Raw genomic sequence first — 17797 nt, 5'->3', positions numbered from 1 at the left:
CAATGAAGGAAGAGACTGCTCAACTGAAGTGCGATGCTTCCAAGAAGCGAGTCAGAGATGCTACTCCTTCTTCCTCAACTCAAGTGGCTAAGCAGCAAAAGTATTGGCTTCCTCCTCCTCCGTTCCGTCAGCCTTATCAGCAAAAGAGCAAAGGTGGCAGTGGATCTTCCCACCCACCCAACCCAGGCTTTCAGAACAAGACTTCGTCTCAAGCTCCAAGATCAAGTGCTCCGTATCACCGTCCGCTCTCGGAGGTCACGTGCAACAAGTGCCAACAGAAGGGTCACTATGCCAACAAATACTTCAATCAGAGGCGTCTCCCTCCTCCTCCTGTGAGATCGGCAAGTACAGTTGTGGTCAAGCATAAACCCAAGCACGCCAAGGTCAACTTGATGAATGCAGCTCAGGCAGAGGACTCGTCAGATGTCATCATGGGTAACCTTCCTGTTAACGATATTCCAGCTAAAGTACTTTTTGACTCTGGTGCATCGCATTCCTTCATGTCATTCCCATTTGCATCGGAGAACAATTTTGGTACTAAGGCATTACCTAGAGCATTGCAAGTTGTCTCTTCGGCTAAGCGTCTGAGTTCTAACATGATGGTTTCGGATATTTCTATCATGATGGGTGATTTCAAGTTTCTGGCTTCTCCAATGGTTCTTGGTAACTTGGATATTGATCTTATTCTTGGAATGGACTGGCTTTCTAAGCACAAGGCTCAGCTTGATTGTGCAGCCAGGCAGATTCAATTGACTCGTTCGTCTGAGGATGTAATTATCTTTGCCGCTCGGGATAATACCATCCGTCTGTTTTCTCTCAATGAGAAGGGTGAACTGGATGCCATCTCTCAAATTCCAGTCGTTTGTGAATATCAAGACGTCTTTCCAGAAGAGCTTCCAGGAATGCCTCCGCACCGGCCAGTTGAATTTGTCATCGATCTTGAGCCTGGCACGGAACCTGTTTGCAAACATCCTTACAAGCTTGGACCTGAAGAGTTGAAGGAGCTGAAGAAGCAACTCGATATTCAAGAGCGTATGGGTCTCATACGACCTAGTTCTCCATGGGGTTGTGGAGTTCTTTTTGTGAAGAAGAATGATGGAACAGACCGACTCTGTGTCGACTACCGTCCATTGAACAAGAAGACTATAAATAACAAGTATCCACTTCCCAACATCAACGAGCTTTTTGAACAACTGAAAGGTGCTCAAGTATTCTCCAAGCTTGATCTCCGTATGGGCTATCACCAGATTCGAATTCATGAGCAAGATATTCCCAAGACGGCTTTCAGAACAAGCTATGGTTCATATGAATACACTGTCATGTCTTTTGGCCTCGTCAATGCTCCGCCGACTTTCTCTCGCATGATGAACTTCATCTTCAACGCCTACACAAATGACTTCGCCTTGGTCTACCTCGATGACATTTTGGTCTTTTCCAAGAACAAGGAAGATCATGCCAAGCACTTGCATTTGGTGCTGGATAAGCTCAGAGAACATCAGTTCTACGCCAAGTTCTCAAAGTGCGAGTTTTGGCTCGATGAGGTTCTCTATCTTGGGCATATCATTTCTGCCAAGGGCATTGCGGTGAATCCTGAGAAGGTGTCTACAATTGTGAATTGGGAACCACCTCAGAACGTGAAGCAACTCCGCAGCTTCCTTGGGCTCGCAAGCTATTGTCGAAGGTTCGTTGAGAACTTTTCAAAGATTGCGGAGCCGCTTTCCAACCTTCTCCAGAAGCACGTCAAGTACGTTTGGTCTCCCGAGTGTGACATCGCTTTCAACACCCTGAAAGAGAAATTAGTCATTGCTCCAGTTCTGCCTCCCCCTAATGAATCCAAACCGTTCGAGGTCTTCTACGATGCCTCTCTTCAAGGGCTTGGTGCAGTGTTGATGCAAGAGAAGAAAGTTGTGGCTTATACCTCTCGCCAGTTGAAGCCCAATGAGAAGAACTACCCCACTCACGACCTCGAGTTGGCGGCAGTTGTGCATGCTCTTTTGACTTGGAGACATCTCTTATTGGGAAGAAAAGTGGACATCTTCACTGACCACAAGAGTCTCAAGTACATCTTCACTCAGCCTAATCTCAGCCTCAGGCAGATTCGTTGGGTCGAAATGATTCAAGAGTATAATCCGAGTATCGAATATACTCCAGGCAAGGCCAATGTAATTGCTGACGCATTGAGCAGGAAGGCTTACTGCGACAGTTTGATTCTCAAGCCTTACCAACCCAAGCTTTGTGAAGCTTTCCGCAAACTCAACCTGCAAGTTGTTCCTCAAGGTTTCCTCGCCAATTTTCAAGTCTCTCCTACTTTAGAAGATCAGATTCGTGAGGCTCAACTTCTTTATGCTATGGTGAAGAAGGTGAAGATTGGGATTGCCAAGAGTCAACCCAAGTACAAATGCTATCGTCTTGATGACAAGGATACTCTCTTCTTTGAGGATCACATTGTTGTGCCTAAATGTGACCTTCACAAAGTCATTATGAACGAGGCTCACAATTCACTCCTCTCTATCCACCCTGGGAGTACGAAGATGTACCAGGACCTCAAACAGGCGTATTGGTGGGCTCGAATGAAGCGCGAGATTGCTCAGCTCGTGAATGAATGTGATGTCTGTAGAAGAGTGAAGGCAGAACACCAACGACCAGCTGGTCTCCTCCAACCTCTTGCCATTCCAGAATGGAAGTTTGACCACATTGAGATGGACTTTGTGATGGGATTTCTAAAGTCAAAGCGTGGCAATGATGCTATATTCATTGTCATCGACAAACTCACTAAAGTGGCTCACGTTCTGCCTATTAAAGAGTCTATCACAGCAGCTCAATTGGCAGAGCTTTATACCTCTCGGATTGTCTCTCTGCACGGTATTCTGCAGTTGATATCTTCAGACCGTGGCAGCATCTTCACCTCGAAGTTTTGGGATTCTTTTCAGAAGGCCATGGGCACCAACATCCGTTTCAGCACAACTTTTCATCCTCAAACTAGCGGCCAAGTCGAGCGTGTCAATCAGATTTTGGAAGATATGCTCAGGGCTTGCATTATCTCTTTCGGTATGAAGTGGGAAGATTGTCTTCCATATGCCGAGTTCTCCTACAACAACAGCTTTCAAGTGAGTTCGGGCAAGGCCCCATTTGAAATTCTCTATGGCAGGAAGTGCCGTACTCCTCTTAACTGGTCAGAGACCGGTGAACGTCAACTCCTTGGAAATGACTTGATCACAGAGGCAGAAGAGATGTGCAAAGTCATTCGTGATAATCTTAAAGCAGCGCAATCGCGCCAGAAGAGCTACTATGATAGTAAGCATCATGATTTGGCTTTCAAGATCGGAGACCATGTTTACCTCCGCGTCTCTCCAATGAAAGGTACTCATCGCTTCGGTATCAAAGGGAAGCTTGCCCCTAGATACGTGGGTCCTTTCAAGATCGTCAGCAAGAGAGGCGATCTCGCCTATCAACTTGAGCTTCCCTCCAACTTTGCAAATGTGCACGACATGTTCCATGTCTCTCAGCTCCACATTCAAGACCCCTGACCGCACCATCAACTTCGAAGACATTGATCTCCAAGAAGACCTTTCTTATCGTGAGCACTCAGTTGCTATTCTTGAAGAGACTGGACGCAAGACTCGCAGTAAGTCAATAAAATTCCTCAAAGTCAACTGGTCACACCATTCCGACCGTGAAGCCACCTGGGAACGCGAGGATCACCTCCGTTCTAAGTACCCGGCGTTTTTCGAGTCCTAGATCTCGGGACGAGATCCTTTCGTAGTGGTGGAGTGTTGTAACACCCCGGATGTAATTTACCTTATATGTATCCCAACTCTTGCCGTTTCCGGCCTAAGTTATTTTATTTTCCTCGGGTTCAGGTTTTTGTCTCCGTGTGTTGTTGCCTTTGTCATGGATCTCATATCATGCCATCATGTGCATTGCATTTGCATACGTGTTCGTCTCATGCATCCGAGCATTTTCCCCGTTGTCCGTTTTGCATTCCGGCGCTCCTATGTCACCCGGTGGTCCTTTCTACCTCTTTTCGTGTGTGGGGATTAAAAATTTCCGGATTGGACCGATACTTGTCAAGCGGCCTTGGTTTACTACCGGTAGACCGCCTGTCAAGTTTCGTGCCATTTGGACATCGTTTGATACTCCAACGGTTAACCGAGGGACCGAGAAGGCCTCGTTTCTGTTGCAGCCCAACACCCTTCCATTTTGGCCCAAAACCCACCTAAACCCTCTCCATCATCTAGAGCGTTCGATCACGATCGCGTGGCCGCAAACCGCACCTCATTTGGAGCTCCCTAGCTCCCTCTACCTCTATAAATAGATCCCCTCCCGAAATTCCCGGATCTCCTCTCCTCTAACCCTAAAAATTCAGCTCCGCCGCCATCGGACACGTCCGGTCGCAACCGGACGCGTCCGCCCGTCGCGCCCAGCCAGCCACAGCGTGCCACGTGGCACCCCGGCACCGGCCGCCGCCGCGGCCCACGGAAGCCCGCGGCCGACCCTCCCCGCCGCCCGACCGGGCCCCGCGCCTCGCCGCCTACCAACGCCCATCTTCCTCCCGTCCGGCCGTCCGAGAAGCCCTGCAGCGCTGCCCGCCACTCCCGGCCACCAAGCTCCGCCAAGCTCCGGCGAGCTTCGCCAGCACCGCGCCCGGCGAGAAGCCACACCACCTCGCCGCGCCCTCCTCCGCCTCGCCGCTCCGCCGTCGTCCACCTCCTCCGGCCGGCGTGCCTGCCAAGTTCGGCGACGAACTCCGACGACCCCGAGCTGCTACAGTGTTGAGTCCAGATCCAGATCCAACAAAACCCTAGGGTTGACTTTCCCCTCTCCCCTTATTTTTTTGCAAACTTTGGCAGGCTATAACTCCGCATCCGTAGCTCCGATTTGTGCGTGTAGCATATCAAAATGTTCGCCTCGATGAGTACATCATTTCATCTCATTGCATCATTTTCATTTGAGCTCATCTTGATGCCCGAAATGCTATTGGAAGAGGGCTATGTGGTTAATTTGGAAGATCTGTTTCAGCAAATAGATATTTGTCATTTTTGCCATGTTTAATGTGTGCACGATATGATCCTGAGCTCTACATGTGTTTTGTTATATGCCATGCCATCTTTACAGAGGTGCTTACCATGTATTTTTGTGATATTTGTGATGACTAGCACAAGCTTGCAAAGTAGTGTAATCGGTAATGCTGATTTCAGGGACTTAGATTTTCACCAAGTCCTTGTCCTGATTTTGTCGTTATGCCATATGTTCATGTTGTTTCCTAGTGATCCGTGCCTCTTTTGAGGATGATCAGTAAGGATGTTTTGTTAACATTATGGTGCTCTATCCATCCATGTCTTTGTTTGCATTTATGGAGCAACCTAGCTTGAGTCAATCGAGCTCTACTTTTGCTATATCGTGAATCCTGGCAGATTGTTGACATGATTAGCGATTTTGCCGAGGATGTTGCTATTGATCCGTGCATGCTATGTTGTTGTGCTTGCCATTTCTAGCTCCTATGCCATGTCGTCTTGATGGGTGTATGCTTAGTTTGTCATGCCATGCTCTGTAGTGAGTGCATCGAGCTCGTAAACATGCCTACTCGTTAACTGTTTTGCATGCTCCAGTTTTTCACTAAGTCTGAGATCTGTTTATGTTTTTGCCATGTTCACATGCTTGCAATTGTATTTTCTGATCCCTTTTGGCTCAAGGTCACTAAGGGACTTTTGTTAAGTGCTTTGAGTAGCTTCATGCCATGCCTTGATTTGCCATGTTAAGTTCCTGTAGCATGTACTTTTCATGCTCTAAAGTGTGCTTCCTGATGATAAATTCCAAACTTGTGTTAATTTCACTAAGTCTGAAACCTGTTATCATTTGCATTTTTGCCATGCTTGTTTGAACCTGTTATTGGATGAATTAGCCCTAGCTCAGTGTTCATCTTTTGTCAAGCATCATGAGTGAATCCCTGCCATGTATTTTGTTGTCATGTTTGAGTGCCGTAGCACATTTATCTTGATGCATTTAGTTGGCTACTTGCTGATTATCGCAGACCGGTGCCATATTTGATTTGCTTGCCATTTCCAAACCGTGCATCCGATTCCGGTGATCTTTATATCGATTTCAACCGAAATCACCTAACCTTTCCAGTGGCACTCTTGGATTTCCATGTTGAGGCCAGGTTCAATCATTCCTTGTCAAATCTTGCATATGCATCACATACCGCATCCCGCATAGCATACCATGTTTGCATCATGTTGTTTGAGCATTGCACGTGGTTGATTGTGTTCTGTTTTCTTGTTGTTCTTGTTTTGGTAGAGCCGGGAGACGAGTTCACGAACGAGGAGACCATTGAGTTCGCTTACGAGGATCAAGTCAACTCTGACAACTTTGCAGGCAAGATGATCATACCCTCGAAATCACTTCTATCTTTGCTTGCTAGATGCTCGCTCTTTAGCTATGCCTATGCTACGATACCTACCACTTGCTTATCATGCCTCCCAAATTGCCATGTCAAACCTCTAACCCACCATATCCTAACAAACCGTTGATTGGCTATGTTACCGCTTTGCTCGGCCCCTCTTTGGAAGATTGGAGATCGTTCCTTGTTGGAACATTGTTTATTATTGGGATATCACCATATTATCTTGTTTATCTTAATGCACCTATATACTTGGTAAAGGGTGGAAGGCTCGGCCTTTTTCCTAGTGTTTTGTTCCACTCTTGCCGCCCTAGTTTTCGTCATATCGGTGTTATGTTCCCGGATTTTGCGTTCCTTACGCGGTTGGGTTATAATGGGAACCCCTTGATAGTTCGCCCTGAATAAAACTCCTCCAGCAATGCCCAACCTTGGTTTTACCATTTTCCACCTAGCCTCTTTTTCCCTTGGGTTTCCGGAGCCCGAGGGTCATCTTTATTTAAACCCCCCTGGGCCAGTGCTCCTCTGAGTGTTGGTCCGACTGAGCTGCCTGCGGGGCCACCTCGGGGAAACTTGAGGGTTGGTTTTACTCGCAGCTAGTCTCATCTGAGTGTGCCCTGAGAACGAGATATGTGTAGCTCCTATCGGGATTTGTCAGCACATTCGGGCGGTGTTGCTGGACTTGTTTTACCATTGTCGAGGATGTCTTGTAAAACTGGGATGCCGAGTCTGATCGGAATATCTCGGGAGAAGGAATATCCTTCGTTGACCATGAGAGCTTGTGATGGGCTAAGTTGGGACTCCCCTGCAGGGATTTGAACTTTCGAAAGCCGTGCCCGTGGTTATGGGCAGATGGGAATTTGTTAATTCCTGGTTGTAGATAACATGAAACGAAACTTAATTAAAATGAATCAACCGCGTGTGTAACCGTGATGGTCTCTTCTCGGCGGAGTCCGGGAAGTGAACACGGTGTTGGAGTAATGCTTGACGTAGGTTGTTCTAGGATCACTTCTTGATCATATTTGTTCGACCGTGCTTTTGCCTTCTCTTCTCGCTCTCTTTTGCGAATAGGTTAGCCACCATATATGCTAGTAGCTTGCTGCAGCTCCACATCATACCTTTGCCTTACCTATAAGCTTAAATAGTCTTAATCGTGAGGGTGCGAGATTGCTGAGTCCTCGTGACTCACAGTTTACTTCCACAACCAGATGCAGGGACCGATGATACCGTTCCAGACAATGCGCTTGAGCTCAAGTGGGAGTTCGATGAAGACTCTCGCCGTTACTATGTGTCTTTCCCAGATGATCAGTAGTGGTGCCTAGTTGGGGCGATCATGGACCGTGTCGCATGTTGGGGTTGATCTTTATTTTGGTACCGTAGTCGGACCATGATTGTATTGGATGATTGTAATGTTATTCATGTACTTGTATGACATGGCGAGTGTAAGCCAACTATGTATCCTTTCCCCTTTTATCTATTTACATGGGTTGTTGTGAAGATTACCTTACTTGCGACATTGCTTTCAATGCGGTTATGCCTCTAAGTCGTGCTTCGACACGTAGAAGATATAGCCGCATCGAGGGTATTACACCAGCTACCAATGGAGTTTTCTAGGAGGCTGTGTAACTAGTGCCATGCTAGTCCTTTCAGCTTTAAAGGGGGTATTTGATTGCGCGGAGATCGTCGCCGCGAGCCATGTGAATATGGAGAAGAAAGTCCTCAATCCATACCGCGGGATCTGTCGTTCCATCGTACGATTCAATGTTTATGACTTTAAACCCTTCTGGAAACTGGTGTTGCATTACCTCGTCAGTAAAGCATAAGGGTGTGCGACACCTCTGTATCGGGCAACGTCATGACAGAGTTCAGATGACATCCGTGTTCCGTTTTCGGCCCGGGTCAGGTTATGCCTATCGCGCCAGGCTTGATGGCCATCTTCTAGCGTCAGGGCACGCCCCCTTGATCCATAGATTGATCTAGCTTGACCGGCTCTATTGTCTAGGTCCTGGTGTAAGTCGTAGGTGTATCCGGGAGCCGCCGCCTCTTCGCCTCTACGGCGAGGTGATGCGGGTTGGTATTCGGCGTAAGCAGCCGCTTTGTCTCACCCACGTGGTGGTCGGTCTGGTTCATCAGCGTGGTCATATCTTGAAGGTATTGGCTCAAGGGCCTCGTCATCGAATTGTGGCAGTAGCCGACGCTTCGGATAACTCTTTGTTGGGCACTCAAGGCCATATTCTTTGGCGGCTAGGACCTGGGTCCATCTGTCATTGAGCGTATCCTGTTCGGCCTGAAGCTGTTGTTGTTTATTTTTTAGGCTCCGCGCAGTTGCGATGAGCTGTCGTTTGAAGCGTTCTTGCTCGAGGGGTTCCTCTGGCATGATGAAATCTTTGTTGCCGAGGCTGACATCCTTCTCGGAGATTGGTAGATAGTTACTATCTTCCGAATCCTCATTTCCCGACTGGCTCGTTGGGATTAACTTGTCCCTCCTCCCATTCATCCTGCTCGTATGCAGGCTCGACCAGGTCTTCTAGATCTTCGGCATCGTCCGTAGTGTTATTATCTCCAGTGACGGTATTGGTTTCCTTTTCGCAACGCGATTTTGAGCGGCGCCGCTGATGTCGACGTTTTGGTGGTGCCTCGGCGGGCTTGTCTTCGCTTGGATCCTTCCTGCCATCGTCGTCATCCTTTTTGGGTGTATCCACCATATACACATCATATGTGGAGGTGGTCGTCCAACGCCCGGTAAAGGGTGGGTCTTGGCCTGGTTTGTCTCCGGCGTCGTCGTCCATGCCGTCGATGTCTTCGGAGGCGTAGTCGAGCATGTCGGTTAAGTCTTCGATAGTGGCTACAAAATGGGTGGTTGGTGGGATGCAAAATTCCCTGTGCTCAGCCCCTAGTTCGGACTGGGTGTGGTTCGGAAGTGATACTTCCGTAATGGCAAGGGATCGCATTAAGTCCAAGGCCTCGCTTAAGAGCGAATGCCGGACGGGGAACCGAGGACCTGCGGGGCTAGGCATGGAAGATTCTACCAGGCTGTGTTTACCAGACGCAGACCTTGAGAATTCGGAGTTGGCATCCAGAGGCGAGTTCGGCTCTCCGGTGACAGGGAGAGTTCTGCTTGATTCCAGGCTCGTCGAAGACATAGTTGCCTTTGGGTCTTCGGAGAAGAGCTCCGTAGTAGGAGAGAGTTCGGTGGGTTTCAGACACCCATCTTCGGATGAGGTGGTCTGCTCTGGATCTGAAGCCAGAGCTGGGATGATAGTTGGTCCTTGAGCGGTGCCCGATGATGGATCCGAGGCCGTGAACCCTTCGAAGATCAAGTCTCGTCGGATATCGGCGATGTAATTCGGGCTCTCGAATCTAATCTGATGACCAGGGGCATAGTTGTTGATCTGTTCGAGGTGACCAACCGAATTGGCATGCAGAGCGAAGCCGCCGAACACAAAAAGTTGACTGGGGAGGAAGATTTCCTCGGAAACAACATCATTGTTGATGATCGAACGAGCCATCGAACCTTCTGTCGATGACACAGTGGAACTCTCAATGAAAGCACCAATGTCGGTATCAAAACCGGCCGATCTCGGGTAGGGGGTCCCAAACTGTGCGTCCGAGGATCGAAGGTAACAGGAGACAAAGGGGACAAGATGTTTACCCAGGTTCGGGCCCTCTTAATGGAGGTAAAACCCTACTTCCTGCTTGATTGACTTTGATGAGTATAGGGGTTACAAGAGTTTATCTACCTCAAGATCGTAATGGCTAAATCCTAGATGTCTAGCCTATATGAAATCTAATAGCTTCTACGGACTAGCCCCTCTGGTTTATATAGACACCAGAGATGCTTAGGGTTGTACATAGTCGGTTTACAGAAGAATGAGACTATACATCCAGACGCCAATCTTGCAATCCACGCAAAGGAGAGTCTATCCGGACACGGGGGAAGGCCTTCTACCTTGTATCTTCACGGCCCATCAGTCCGGCCCATATCACACAGCCCGGACACCTGAGGACCCCTTAATCCAGGACTCCCTCACCTACCCCTCCACATTTTCCTCTGCCCGTCCACCGTCGCCGCCATTTTCCACTCCCCGTCTGCCTCTGCCACCACCAGTAGCCATGCACTCCCACGCCGCCGGATAAGGGGCTACCCATTTCTAATGCTGGAGCACCATATGCAACTCCTTGAGTAGATCCGGGCAAGGCGCGAAGCTCGGATCGCCGCAGGACTACCTCAGGATGTAGTGGATCTGGAGGAAGAGGAGGAGGATCATTTTGGGGACGCTGGGGACGTAGATCTGCAGGCGGAGCAGGAGGCCATCCTCGATTCCCTCCAATCGGGGTTGGATGCAGAGGCGAGACACCGTCGCCGACATGAGATGAAGGCGCAACACGCTGCAGAGGAGGAGGAGATGCTCGCCTACATGGATGAGGTCGAGCCGGAGGAGGATGAGCCGGAGCCCTCCTACGTGCCCGTCCACCTGGCGCCCGGCACGGACGTCATGGACATCTCCGACAATGAAGATTAGCTAGGGTAGTACGTATGATTTTTTTTCTCTCTCTCCATATTTTGTATGGATCTAAGGGTTCAAATATGAGAGACTCGAATGTAGAGTACCTAATTTGAGGCTTGACCGGTCACTGACGCGTCCGGCCACGTCCGCGGACGTTTGAGGGATCGGATTTACCAAATCCGGCTATAGATGCTCTCAAGAGGCAGTATATGTGGGACATCATGATCCATCCATGAAAAACTTATTAAATATCCGGTTAATCTCGTTGAATTTGAACTATTGTTGTACTCGACTTATTTGCATGCCATGTATGAATGATTTATGCTATTTTTTCTATTCAAAATTTAATAAATTTCATTTTTTTGGTGAAATCCATCCGATCAGTCGAAACCCGGTTTAAAATGTATACGGATAACTTTAAATAGATAGCTCCCGCATTATGCCGTGGGGTGTCCTGGTAAGCGTGAAATGCGCAAGTGGAGCTTATGTGGATGAGGTCAGCAACGTTTTGGAAGAGCCTAGACATTATATAAGGACTCTCCCTGAAAGCCTGTACATAAGCATTTGGCAGCACGCGAGCAGCTCCGAAGACATCAGCACTGCGCGCTCTCGCGCAAGCTATAGCCAGCCTCGCGCTATCTCGTGCTCCTACCAGCGACACCACACCTCCGATTCACGTCGTGCCTTTGACCGGCGTGGGAGAGCGAGGACCGGGGATGGCCGGCGGCGTTTTCCTCCTCAACGGCGCCGGCGCGCCGGACTACGGCGGCGCGCTGACCGTCCCCGTCGTGGTGACCTGTCTCATGGCGGCCTCCGGCGGCCTTATCTTCGGCTACGACATTGGCATCTCAGGTGCGTCATTGTCCCCATCGCCGTCCGTACATCTCTCTTGGTGGAACTGTGGACGGAATACCTGCCTACGACGCTCCTCGCACGTTTCTCCCTTTGGTTGGAGTTTGGATGGACGGAGGGAGTGAGTTTTATCGATCAGTTCGTGGTTCGCCTCTCGATGCTGTTCTTGATTTGGGTATTAAAGTATTAGATTTCCAGGAGCTATGCTGTGAGTTGGCCACCATCTGCGGCCAATCGAAATCGTGATCTGAAGCCATGAAGAGCATCCGGCTAAATAAAATTTAATTATACTAGTAGTTTCAGCTTAGTTTGTCTCCATGTCCGATCCCCAAATATCTCCAAATCGCACCGCAACTTCTAATCTAACCAGTCAGGCAGGCATGTGCCTTCGTCTTCGTCGATCACCCACACGCCAAACAGGCAGGCAGTAAAATATTGAGTTGGTACGACGACTAGATCCAATTGAAAGCCCGGCAGGCCCTGTCACCCGTCCTCCTCCCGTCAGATCAGTCCTTGCGCTGCACAAATCACACTCCCGGGAACAGTGGTGCCCAGCAGTGTACACGGCCGGGAGCATCGCAGAAAGATATTTATACTCCTCCCACCAGTAAGGCTTGTGCGCCAAGCCGTACTACGTGAATCAAGCCAAATGGTCCCTTCATCACACCCTTTCTTCTCCCATGATCTTCATTCACATCGACGACAGGGACCGGAGGAGAGGGCACACCCGATTCGTGTCGAGTTGGACGGGGCCAGCGGCGTGCTGTCCGGCGATCCCACGGCTCGTGGAGCGCCCATTAGACACGACAGCTATGGCACGGCTCGTTAGCTTTCACGCTCGCCGATTCGTTCGTGTCGTTGATGGCTCATTCTGACTTCGGACCAAGCTGAGCACAGCTTTTCTGCTCGGTGTTAGTACGGCCTTCTGCCCTTAATCGTCCGTGTCACCACGCGCATCACCAGTTTTGGACGGCATATACGCGATAAGGTGCCGTGCTGGCGACGGCGAGACGTCCCGCCGGGTGACCCGTCGCGATTTTTTTTCCCGGGGGTATCGAAGCCAAAGCCAGCCGGGATTTGTGATACGTTTCTGAGTTCCTAGTAGCGGAAAGGGGTACTGGCAAAGTTGCTTTTCCACTCGAATTTGGTGGATAGGCTTCCTGGTCCTAGGTGGGGTTTATTCGAGCAGTGGAGTACTATAGGCTACTCTCCTACTACTCAGTTGTTAGTCGATTGTGCTCTCGCGAAAGGAAGCTAGGATCGACCGGGATTAGGAGCGTGTCATTTCCGAGCGAGTGATGGACGGATGAGGTTGACAAGATCAGACTTTTATCATGAGATATCATGCTACTAGTTTCATACGATGATTGGTAAAGAATACTTGCGTCTTTCTGAACAAAAACGAATATTTGCTTTCCGCAAAAATAAGAAGGGAATATTTGCGCCAGTGAGTGTCAAATAATGCCAACGAATCCGGTTGCCAGAAAGAATAGTGCTGTACTAAGATCTAAGAATCGTGCTGTACTAAGATCTAAGAATCGGTTATCTGACTATTTTGGTTCGAGGAAGAATAGAGTATATATCAACACTTGGGTTTACAGTCATCCGCAGTTAATAATAATATACTAATAGAGAAGCTAAATCACGCTCGTTCCAATTTGCGTGTCATTTTATCGTAGTACGTACTAACTCTGCAAATGATTTAAGTGAATCGTGTTCATGGCACTAACGTCTTGGGATCAGGGGGCGTCTCGGAGATGGAGTCTTTCCTGAAGAAGTTCTTCCCGGGCTTACTCAAGACGACGAGGCACGCGAGCAAGGACGTCTACTGCATGTACAACGACCAGGCGCTCACGGCCTTCACCTCCTCGCTCTACGCCTTCGGCATGGTGGGCACGCTGGTGGCGAGCCGGGTCACCCGGCGGGTCGGCCGCAAGGCCATCATGGTCATCGGGGGGAGCATGTTCCTCGTCGGCTCGCTCGTCAACGCCGCCGCGGCCAACCTCGCCATGCTCATCGTCGGGCGGATGCTGCTCGGCCTGGGCCTCGGGTTCTCCGGCCAGGCCACGCCGGTCTACCTTGCCGAGATGTCGCCACCGCGGTGGCGCGGCGGGTTCATCTCCGCGTTCCCTCTGTTCATCAGCGTGGGGTACCTCGTCGCCAACCTGATCAACTACGGCACGTCGCGGATTCCCGAATGGGGCTGGCGCCTGTCCCTCGGCCTCGCGGCCGTCCCCGCCGCCGTCATGGTGCTGGGCGCCGTGCTCATCACGGACACACCGAGCAGCCTCGTCCTGCGCGGGAAGCACGACCATGCCCGCGCCGCGCTCCAGCGCGTCCGCGGCAAGGGCGTGGACGTTGACGCGGAGTTCGGCGACATACTGGCCGCCGTGGAGCACGACCGGCGGAACCAGGAGGGCGCGTTCCGGCGGATCCTGCGGCGGGAGTACCGGCCGTACCTGGTGATGGCCGTGGCGTTCCCCGTGTTCCTGAACCTCACCGGCGTGACCGTGTCGGCCTTCTTCTCGCCGATACTCTTCCGGACCATAGGGTTCGGTAGCGACGCGGCGCTGATGGGCGCCATCATTCTCGGCCTGATGAACATCGGCGGCATCATCGCCTCGGGCGTCGCCATGGACCGCTACGGCCGGAAGCTGCTCTTCGCGATCGGCGGCGCGCTCATGTTCACCTGCCAGGCATGCAATGCATACAACAAAGACCTACAGTACTACATTTTCCATCCCAGCGTACGTATGCTCTGGGACACTGATGGCTTTGCGTTTGATTGCAGGTGGCAATGGCGAGCATCGCGGGGACGCACCTGGGGCACGGCAGCAAGATGCCCAAGGGGTACGCGGTGGCGGTGCTGGTGCTGACGTGCGTCTTCTCGGCCAGCTTCAGCTGGTCGTGGGGTGCGCTGTACTGGACCATCCCCGGCGAGATATACCCGGTGGAGGTGCGGTCGGCGGGGCAGGGCACGGCGGTGGCGCTCAACCTGGGCCTCAACTTCGTGCAGGCGCAGTGCTTCCTGGCGATGCTGTGCAGCCTCAAGTACGGCGTCTTCGTCTTCTACGCGTGCTGGCTCGTCGTCATGACCGCCTTCGCCATGGCGTTGGTGCCGGAGACCAAGGGCGTGCCGCTTGACTCCATGGGCCACGTCTTCGCGCGCCACTGGTACTGGGGCAGGTTCGTCAAGGACCACAAGTTCGGAAATGAGTCCACCTGACCTGCGTCTGCGTGCGTCCTTGGCATATGGCTTGGTTTCGCATTGTGTCATGGATATATAATACTCCTATTAGCGCTAGATTGGTACTCGTAGTCCGGTAAAACTCGAAAGTGGGAGAATCAAAAGGGCGCGCCTTGCTGCACCCATAAACCAAGGGACAAAAATATAAACCTTTAGCTAAGATTTTTAGACCGAGCGATGCTCTCTTGTCGAAAAACTTTTAATCCGTCTATTTCCAGGTCATCGCTAATGCGCATCTGCGGAAATGCTCAATCCTTGCTTGTGGGATGGGGATGTCTTGCTTAAACAATCAAGTGAGATTAGCAAAAAAATGGCCGTGCGTTGCAACGGGAGAGAAAAATCACATATGTATATTCTAAAAAGTATGGCTCAAGGCCTTCATAGGTCCACACCTCTTTTTTAACACGATGCCCACCTATGTCACCTTTTAACCTCCTTTTCCCTCTCATCGACAGTGGTCGCCGTGTCCAAGACAATGCACGCGAGCAACACAAATACTGATAAAACTAAGTAGAGTGTGTTTTTCCACATAACTTCATTTCAAAAATAATAAATAGCGCACAGGTAATTCATAGTGCATACTATCAAATTTTACAACCTTTAATATTATCTAACTATTTTGTCTGGCTAACAAAATCACTTTGATATTATTTTAAAAACTACAACCTATTGGTCTACGTATGTATACAATTGAAAACCTTAAGAACTTATGGACATTTTCAAAATAAAGAATTAATGTTTGCACGATTTAAAAATTATATTTATATAATACATAATACATAATTAAATTAATGTTTTATTACTCATACCATTATTATTTACTCTGAAACATAAATTTAAGTCGTTAAATTTTGATCCACTGACAATTTTTAGATTTAGACAACTTTTTTTGAGAAGGAATACCATGTGCATACTCTAGCAATCCAACCACATAATTTGAATACACTTGATGTGTTACCGGGCAGGAAGCCCACCTAACTCCTAAGGCCCAGCCACCACCGTACTAATTAGTATACTAGTTTTTTTGAGGAAAGGCCATCATGACTAGCTTTATTAATCAATCAATATTACATCATTCACGATATGTGAAACTAAGAACCCAGGTGGTTCATTAGTCCAACTAGTCTCACACTTAGTACTAAAACTGAATTTAGCTAGCTCGTGAGCTACTGAGTTTGCTTCACGAAAACAATGAGAAAAAATGACCTTTCCTATCAAAGTTGCTATATCAATGCATTCGGCAAAAACCGTCGCTGCTGCATCCCACCATTGGTTTTGTCCTTGACAGCAATTAACAACGCTTAGGGAATCCGACTCTGCTTCGACCCTGTTAAAGCCCAATGAGTTTGCCAAGCTTAGGCCGTCTCGCATCGCCATAGCCTCAGTTGTAGTGATGTCCGCTGCAAACTGAATATATCTGCATTGAGCTACAATAAATCGCCCTTTGTCATCCCGTAGAACTGCCGCAGTAGCACCAGAGCCTTCATCTGCATGGAAGGAGGCATCTACATTTAGCTTTACGTGTCTTGCCTCCGGCCTCTTCCACTTGTGTACTCTTTGATCATTCTTTCGTGAGAAAGTTTCCTTGTAGTTCCCGACAATGCTCAGGATTGAGACAGGCCACCAAAATGCAGGGGGACACGAATCATGATGGGTGTGGCGATGCCGCAGCCACCATATATACCAGCTTCCTGCTGCCACAACTTCTTTCAAGGTTACATTTGGCATAGTCACCAACGGCAAGTCTGGTTCTGTGAGAATAAATTCCAAAATTGCTGACCCAGATCAGTCCACTTGCATCGCATGATCTATACGGTCACTTAGACCTAAACCAGACCACAAGCTCCGTGCTAAATCGCATTGAAACAACAGGTGTCTCATATCTTCAGGCCCCTTGTGACAAACTGGGCACGCACCACTGATGGGTAAGTGTCGATCAGCGAGTATAGACTTTAGCGGGACAATACCTCGAAGTGCACGCCAGCAGAATATCTGAATTTTTTGGGGTATCTGCAGTTCCCAAATCTGCTTCCAAATAGCAGGCTGTAGGGTGCTACTTGACTTCAAACTCCCCATGGATTGGCTCCTGTACTTGTGAGACCACTGTTCATGGTATGGGCTTCGGACCGTGAATCTACCATGGTTTGTAAGGTGCCACGTTATGAAATCATCAAAGGCCTGAAAGTTAAGTGGAATCTGCAAAATCCTAATAGCGTCCACTGGATAAAAGATATCCCGAATTAGTTCCTCATCCCACTGTGTAGTGACCGGATCAATGAGTTCTACCATTCTAGATATCACTGTATACTAGTTAAATTAGTTGCTACTCTAAGACATGTGTCCCCCGCCTCCTTTAATTAGGATTGTTTAATTTATCTGTTTAGATAAATATAATCTATGCATGTGGGCCACACATCCTGTTGACCAGTCAAATTGACTAGGTCAACCCAACCCAAGGCCCCACCTGTAATACACACCGGCTAGCATAACCCCATGTGACAGAAGTATTTAGATATTTATTTTCGAATTAATATAGTTTTAAAAATTCTAGAAACTCTGGAAAATCATAGAAAAATATTCGTAACTCGAATGGAAAAACTTTATATATGAAAGTTGCTCAGAAAAATCCAACGACTCCAAATACGCAGTCTGTTCATCTGTCACATGCCCCTAGCATGCTGAGCATGGAACTTTTCCCCTTCTTTCCTGTGTTTGGAAAACGCCAAACACCGGAAAACCTCTTCGCATGTTTTCCCTCTTCGTCTGCAACGTGTAGTACCGCGTTAGGTCACC

The 17797-nt window shown here is 49.2% G+C and overlaps 1 protein-coding gene across 1 annotated transcript; it reads left to right on the top strand.

The window, feature by feature from the left end:
- The first annotated feature begins 11445 nt into the window (after window positions 1-11445).
- Window positions 11446-15226, top strand: LOC125538521 (sugar transport protein MST1). Its single transcript, XM_048701808.2, has 3 exons — window positions 11446-11757; window positions 13501-14453; window positions 14549-15226. Exons 1-3 carry the CDS (start codon window positions 11622-11624, stop codon window positions 14981-14983), a joined length of 1524 nt encoding a protein of 507 aa, XP_048557765.1. The 5' UTR covers window positions 11446-11621; the 3' UTR covers window positions 14984-15226.
- Window positions 15227-17797: the final 2571 nt, after the last annotated feature.

The sequence above is a fragment of the Triticum urartu genome, chromosome 2A (assembly GCF_056163025.1).
Source record: "Triticum urartu cultivar PI428250 chromosome 2A, HENAU_Tu73, whole genome shotgun sequence".
NCBI classification, from domain to species: domain Eukaryota; kingdom Viridiplantae; phylum Streptophyta; class Magnoliopsida; order Poales; family Poaceae; genus Triticum; species Triticum urartu.
Note: the sequence above shows the minus strand (reverse complement) of the source record. Positions and strands in the feature narration are given on the sequence as shown.

Excerpts from the sequence above, each read along its gene's own strand:
- LOC125538521 (XM_048701808.2), top strand. The coding sequence starts at position 11,622 with ATGGCCGGCGGCGTTTTCCTCCTCAACGGCGCCGGCGCGCCGGACTAC. Across the intron at positions 11,758-13,500 it reads CTACGACATTGGCATCTCAG|GGGGCGTCTCGGAGATGGAG; the intron begins GTGCGTCATTGT and ends TCTTGGGATCAG. Across the intron at positions 14,454-14,548 it reads CGCTCATGTTCACCTGCCAG|GTGGCAATGGCGAGCATCGC; the intron begins GCATGCAATGCA and ends GTTTGATTGCAG.